The following is a 6,507-nucleotide window of genomic DNA, read 5'->3' as shown; positions in this document are numbered from 1 at the left end:
CGTTCAGGGAAACAGATGCTAGCAAGAACAGAGGCAACAGGCTGAGGCCCTAACCAGACACCCACAGCAGAGACCCATGGACAGAAATCATCTGCAGGCCTCTATGATCTCCAGTGAGGACAGCACTCCTCACAGCTGGTCATGGCAAAGGCTCTGCACATCGCTATCATTGAAATATATCCAACTACTGCTCCAAAGCTGCTTTTTCAGGCATTGCCACCTGGAAACTGGCCTCCTCCATCAACAAGCAGACCTGCTTGAGGGCTGTCTGATGGGCTGCTAGCAGGCAGGATGAACAGGGGCAATAAATTAGAGCACAAGATGGCAGAAAACTGCTTACTCAGGGAACTGTGTTGCATGACATTACTTGTCCCCCCCAGTCAGACAGCACAAACACAGACTGCAGGCATCTTGTGCCTCCTACCTTGGCTGTCTTCAGAGCCATTCTCCTCTGCTAGCAACCGGTCGAGGTGCTCCTGCAGGTTCTGGAACGTCAGGTGCTTTCTAGGGAATAAACACAGGAGCACTTCAGAAAGCTCTGCCTTCAAGTTTTAAAGCGTTTCAGTCCGGACACGTGTCAGCATGTGGTCGTGTTGACACATGAACCAGGAAGCTCTGTCGATCTGAGTTTCTTGTCATGGATCTGAGGAATTTGCTGACCAGCATGCCGGTGCGATGGACGAACCAAGAACCAAACAGGTGCGAACAAATGAAGCAGTTAACAGAGGATCCTTCAGTCTTCAGCCTGCTAAGGAGTATTTTGCCAGCCTGTACTTGCAATAAGTAAAGGCTGGGGCATTGCTGAGGCTGGCATCATACAAACACAGCACAGGACAGGATTTAGTTCTTTTCCCAAGTACTTCATAATACAAAACCAGAAAGAAGATTGTATCAGCAGCTGTAGCAGCTCAGACAGAGGTCAAGCTCGCCCAGCATCATCGCCATGAGAACAGCCAAAAACATTCTGTCTTCACACTTTGTGTAATAAAGTAAAATGCCTCGCCAACACCCTCCAGCCTACCACTGCAGAGACCTTCCACACAGACCCTCTCAGTTCTCTCGTCTTGAGATTGGCTCACTTAGTTATTCCTCGTACAGCAGACCTTCCAGACTTGTGGCTGTTGCTCTTACCCTTCTTCTCCGCAGCTCCAAGATAGCCTTTTGGAGCTGGTGCAACCACAGCAAGCTAATCAAGATGAGGGTTGACCACAAATTCATTCTGTGGCATAATGACTTTCCTTTTCCAGAATCCCTTTGCTAACAATCATTTACTTTCCATCTGCTTTTTTTCCTAACTTACTGAAGAGTTCATCTCCCTCCTGTCTCATTCCTATGCAGCAGAAATCAGCCCAGACCCCACTACTTTATGTGTAAAGTTGGGGCTGCTCCCCTTTCACTACATCACTTTGTAATAGCAGCAAACTTTGTCATTTCATGCTCTTTTCCTTTTAAAACTTCCCAAAGATTAACAGAACAGCACTGCTTGTGTTGTGTTCGTGGCACCATCGTGATTTCCCTTTGTTACTGTGAGAATTGCTGGCTTTTCCTACCCTGGTTCCCATTTCCACTCATCTATGGAACAACCATTCCAATTCTTTGGGACCAGGCACTTTTTGAAGAAGTGGTGAGAGACGTTCTGAAAGTCCAATGGATGTGAAGATGCACAGAAGCGGAACCAAAGAAGCAGCTTTGGATTGGCAGGAGAGAGTGGCTTCAGCAAAGCAGCTGTATCAGCAGCTAGCATGGAGAAAGAGTGCAGGAAAGAGGCAGAAGAGCACGAGACAGATGGAGAGGAGACAGCCAGAGAGGTTTACAATGAGCTCCCCAAAAGACAACATAGCACACCATAGAAGTATTTTCGAGACCAATCTGACTGCTACTGGGCTTTCTACCAAGTCCAGGGAGAAGACTGGGAGGGAGCTGCAAACAGAGGGACCGATCCAACCAACTATCAGTTCTGTGCTTGCCAGGCAAAGAAGTCAGCAGTACTGACAAGCAAAACTGGAACACTGGGCACTGGAACAACCAAGGCATGTTGGCAGGAGAGCTTGTGGCCAAGTAACACAACCCACGTCGCCTCCCCCACAAGAACCTCAGCTCATCAAGCACACAGAGAACCCAGAGCTATTTTTAGCAGCCACAGGCTCACATTTGAGCTGGCACTACTAAGTATGGCTGCGGAACATGACCCCAGCCCACTCTGCAGCACTGCCCACCCAGCAGCAGCCACGCGCCTGCCTCTCTGCAACACATGGACCTGCTCTGCACCCAGCTGACTTGCCTCTGCCAAAACATTGAAATGCAAAGCACCTTCCTCTCATCCAAAGCTACAAGCTGCTGGACTACAAGGAGAAATGAAAGCAAAGAGATGGAAAAAGACACTGTACAGCAATTTTGTGTTCCTTTTCCTTTGGTGACTCCTAACAAGAAAAGGACTGACAGTTCCACTGCCTGAGAAGCATTTGGTCTTCAATGTACAAGTAGCAGCCTTGCATTCAATTTACTGGGCACTGATGACATACTTTTCACTAGCTAAAACCTGTGCATTTTGCACTTCTTCACAAGCAGAGAGGGAACAGGAATGAGAAGGGCAATGCATACCTGCCTATTTATTTCAGAAATATTGCCTCGTGACCTTCTATATGGGGTTTTACATGCAGGGCACTGATGCAGCATCGCTGCCATCTAGAGACTAAGAAGTCCCATACCTGTAAGCAGCTGCAGGCTGGTTCCCATCAGCACTGGAGAAGACCCGATGCAGATAGTCATTCAGTAGCCTGCTGTTCACAATCCCTTGTGGGAAAAAAAAAAAAGAGAGATAAAAAGAAGCTCAGAGAGTTAGAAATCAAAGCATTAACTTCGAGTACAAGCAACAAGGTTCACAGACCAACACAGGGGAAGACGGAGCTCCAAGAAGTTATTTACCTTCTCGCTCTCTTCACTAACAGCCCTACAGCCCAGCAACGTGGAGTGAGTGCATTTCTGCAAGAGGGGAGGCTACCAGTGGTTCTGGCTACCAGTGGTTCCCCAGGGGGAGACGACATCTTCAGGAGCCCTGCTTACTGCTGCCAGATAAAGTAACTTCACATTTGAAAGTGGGGATCCAATTTAAAAGCAAAACCAAACCCCCATAAACAAACACAAATAGTTCTGGTGTTACAATTCCTGATGTCCTGGAACATTTTAGGTTAACTGCACTAAAGATGCAGAGACAGGAAGGCTTGCAGACACAGATCACGGAATCATAGAATCACAAGGTTGGAAACAACCTATAAGATCATCCAGTCCAACCGTCTCCTCATCAGCATTGCCACCACAAGCACTAAACCATATCACACAGCACATCATCCAGATGCCTCTTGAACACTGCCAGGAAGGGCGACTCCACCACCTCCGTGGGCAGCCATTCCATTGCCTGACCACTCTCTGAGAGAAGAAGTTCTTCTTAGATCATCTAGACTAAACTCACAGCTCTCTTTAATCCTGTACACCTCACACCAGCTTTCACTGTGCAAAGCTATCCCTTGTGTCACAAAGCTCTGGATGCCACAGAGCCCTCAAATCCCACATCTGTGATCTTAATGCACGATTCTGATGGACTGGTCAGTCCAGGAGAAAATGGACTGCTTACCAGGTACCAACGTTTCCAAGGAAAAGACTGATCTCAGAACCTGAGAAGCCCCAGGTCAGATGGGACAAAGACAAGCAACACCATGCCCTCCAGCCTCTCATCGCTGAAGAAAGGGCACTGTGACCTGAGCTGCTGGTGGAGTCCTTCATAGGGCAGGAAAGGCCCTCCCAAAACCTCACCTCAGCTCAGAGATTTACTCACTTTCAGCCCCGCTATGCCTCTTGTCAGCAAGATAAGTGCAACTGGAACGCAGGTGATCTCAGGTGAGGCCTGGGCCGCTCACCCCGATCCACAGCGGTCCTGCTCATACAAAGCATGCTCAGCCCATACCTGCAACCTTGGACTTGTCTGGCCCAGTGCTCAGCCGGTAGTTCTTCCTTGACAGAGCCGTCCCAGCACCCCGTGAGGTCATTCTTCACAGGCACCAGCTCCAGAGCGGAGGTAAGACAGACACCTAGAACAGAACTTCTGGGGAGGATGCTGCCACCTGAGGACTTCCCCCTTTCTTGTGGGTTCATGCACCTGGAGTAAACAACTGGGTTAAGCCACAGAAGCCAAAGTGCCACCACTAATGCCACCACACAAGAGCCCAAAGCTGGTGACAGCTGCCAATCCTGCTCTCAGATCCACTTGTCCAACTGCCCAAAATCTTCCCAGGATTTTCCCAATCTTTCCCAAGATATGGATTTGAAGGGAGGACTCTTTAGTGGGTAAGGAAGTGGCTGGTTGGCAGCGTTATGTCCAGGTGGGAGCCGGTGACGAGCGGTGTCCCTCAGGGGGACCATCTTAAGACCAGTGCTCTTCAACATCATTGCCAATGACACATACAGTGTGATTAGCATGTCTTTGGATTACACCAACTTGGGTGGTGCAGCTGATAAAATGGAAGGAAAGGATACCATCCAGAGGGACCTGGACGAACTTGAGAAGTGGGCCCACGTGAACTCAACAAAGTTCAGTAAGTCTAAGGGCAAGGTGCTGTACTTGGCTTGGGGCAATACCAGATTTGTGAACAGACTGGGAGAATAGCTCTTTCAGAGCAGAAGGACTAAGAGAAGGACTTGGGGGGTCCTGATGGACAAAAAGTTCTGTATGAGCCAGCAGTGTGCACTCATAGCTTGGAAGGCCAACAGCATCCTGGGCTGCATCAGCAGCAGGGGGCAGCAGGCAGGGAGGGGATTGTTCCACCTCTGCTTTGCCCTCATGAGGCCCCACCTGGAGCACTGCGTCCAGGCCTGGGGGCCACAGTAAAGGAGGGCTGTGGGGCTGTGGGCCAGAGGAGGCCACGAAGATGCTCAGCGGGCTGGAACACCTCTCCTATGGAGACAGGCTGAGGGAGATGGGGGTGATCAGCACAGAGAAGAGAAGGCTCCAGGGAGACCTCACTGTGACCTTCCAGTACTTGAGGGGAGCTTTCATGTAGGAGGGAGAATGACTTCTTACACCGACTGATAGTAAAAGGTCAAGGGGTAACAATTTCAAACTAAAAGGGGAGATTTAGGTGAGATAGTAGGAAGAAATTCTTTGCTCAGTGGGCAGTGAAGCGCTGGCAGTGCTGTCCAGAGCTGTGGGTGCCATCCCTGGAGGTGCCCCAGGCCATGGAGGGGCCCTGGGCAGCCCAAGCTGGGGGGCAGCCAGACCATGGCAGGGGTGGGACTGGGGGCTGTAAGGTCCCTCTCAGTCAAACCATGCTGAGATTCTGCGACGCATCTTATACAGAGCGTGTAGCAAGTTGGTCTGAGACAAGTTAGGACCTTGGCAAGTGCCACGCGGAGTGACCAGCCAGGGACCCGAGCTTCTGGACGCCCTAAACAAGTAGGAGGGTGCAGCACTGCTGCCGTGCCGCAGCGCATATCCACGGTGCTGCCAGCAGGTCAGAGAGAGGGCAGAGCAGCACACACATCAGCCTCTTCACTGCTCAGATCGGTGATTCGGTGCCTAAAAACAAAGCCGGCCATGCAGCCCCAGCAAACGTGCGCTCTGACTGAGGCCAGGCACTGGACTCCCCACTCTGGGCAGCCACAAGCGGAACCCTTTTTAGAGGAAGCGCAGAACAAACAGCACGGGGGAGGCCAGGTTTTAAATCGGGCTGGCACAGGATGGGCAGGAGAGCCAGCCAACGCAGCTTTGTCGGGAAGCTGCACTCCACCCTGCCATCGCGGCAAGGGCGAGGAGACAACGCCAGCACCGCCAGCCCCGCGGCATCCCCAGAGCAGCGGCAGCCCTCAGACCCGCGGCACCGCCCGAACGCACGAGGAAAGCCCGGGTCCCGACTCTACCCGCGCGTGCCAAACGCAGCGACGTCCCCAAGGCCACAAGCGGGCAGCCTCCCATCGAGCCGCCGGCCCCGGCCCCGGCCCGGAAGGACGCGGACGCGGCCTCTCCGCCCCCCCCGGTTGAGGTCGCGCTGCCAGGGGCAGCCCCTGGGCCGGGCCCCGTTCGGCGCACCGCCGCGCGCGGGCTGAAACGGAACCCGGGCGCCACGGCCCAACGCTCCGCACTCACCGCCAGCCCGGGCGCGCCGCCGCCGCCGCCACCGCGCTACGGCGAGCCGCGAGGGCCACGCGAAAGGGCGGGCGCGTTGCTGGGAGACGGGCGGAGGCGCCGAGCGGACCGCGCTCCGCACCCGCAGCGTGAGTCCGCGCGGGGCGTCCACGGATGCGCGGCGGCCAGCGAGAGCCGGAGAGGGAGGGAAAGCGTCCAGACGACCCGGCCGGCGGGGGATGGCGCGGGGACACCGGCCGGAGAGCGCTGGGTGCGCGGCGGAGTGCGGCCGGCGGGCCCGGAGCGGGCGTGGGAAGGAAGGTTTGGAAAGCTGGAATTAGACGAGGCCGCTAACGCGCCGTGTTGCGAGAGCGAAGGGGGCTGCGACCGCG

At 53.6% G+C, this 6,507-nt stretch overlaps 1 protein-coding gene across 3 annotated transcripts; it reads right to left on the bottom strand.

The window, feature by feature from the left end:
- Window positions 1-131: 131 nt before the first annotated feature.
- LOC122193908 (E3 ubiquitin-protein ligase RNF123-like) lies at window positions 132-6,173 on the bottom strand. Of its 3 annotated transcripts, none has more exons than XM_042894809.1 (4): window positions 6,137-6,173; window positions 3,962-4,153; window positions 2,709-2,793; window positions 132-504 (listed from the first exon to the last, which is right to left on the bottom strand). In XM_042894809.1, exons 2-4 carry the CDS (start codon window positions 4,041-4,043, stop codon window positions 381-383), a joined length of 291 nt encoding a protein of 96 aa, XP_042750743.1. In that variant the 5' UTR covers window positions 4,044-4,153; window positions 6,137-6,173; the 3' UTR covers window positions 132-380. The 3 variants fall into 3 exon arrangements, with proteins under 3 accessions (XP_042750743.1, XP_042750744.1, XP_042750742.1); XM_042894810.1 differs by lacking the exon at window positions 6,137-6,173 and adding an exon at window positions 5,911-5,974; XM_042894808.1 differs by lacking the exon at window positions 6,137-6,173 and having other exon boundaries at window positions 3,962-4,737.
- Window positions 6,174-6,507: the final 334 nt, after the last annotated feature.

Source organism: Lagopus leucura, unplaced genomic scaffold (genome assembly GCF_019238085.1).
Source record: "Lagopus leucura isolate 7727_CA_CO unplaced genomic scaffold, USGS_WTPT01 37069-0_obj-0_obj, whole genome shotgun sequence".
Classification (NCBI taxonomy): Eukaryota; Metazoa; Chordata; class Aves; order Galliformes; family Phasianidae; genus Lagopus; species Lagopus leucura.
The sequence above is the reverse complement of the archived record's forward strand: the minus strand, read 5'-3'. Positions and strand labels throughout refer to the sequence as shown.

Excerpts from the sequence above, each read along its gene's own strand:
- LOC122193908 (XM_042894809.1), bottom strand. The coding sequence starts at position 4,043 with ATGACCTCACGGGGTGCTGGGACGGCTCTGTCAAGGAAGAACTACCGG. Across the intron at positions 2,794-3,961 it reads AGACAAGTCCAAGGTTGCAG|GGATTGTGAACAGCAGGCTA; the intron begins GTATGGGCTGAG and ends TTTTCCCACAAG. Across the intron at positions 505-2,708 it reads CAGCCTGCAGCTGCTTACAG|AAAGCACCTGACGTTCCAGA; the intron begins GTATGGGACTTC and ends TTTATTCCCTAG.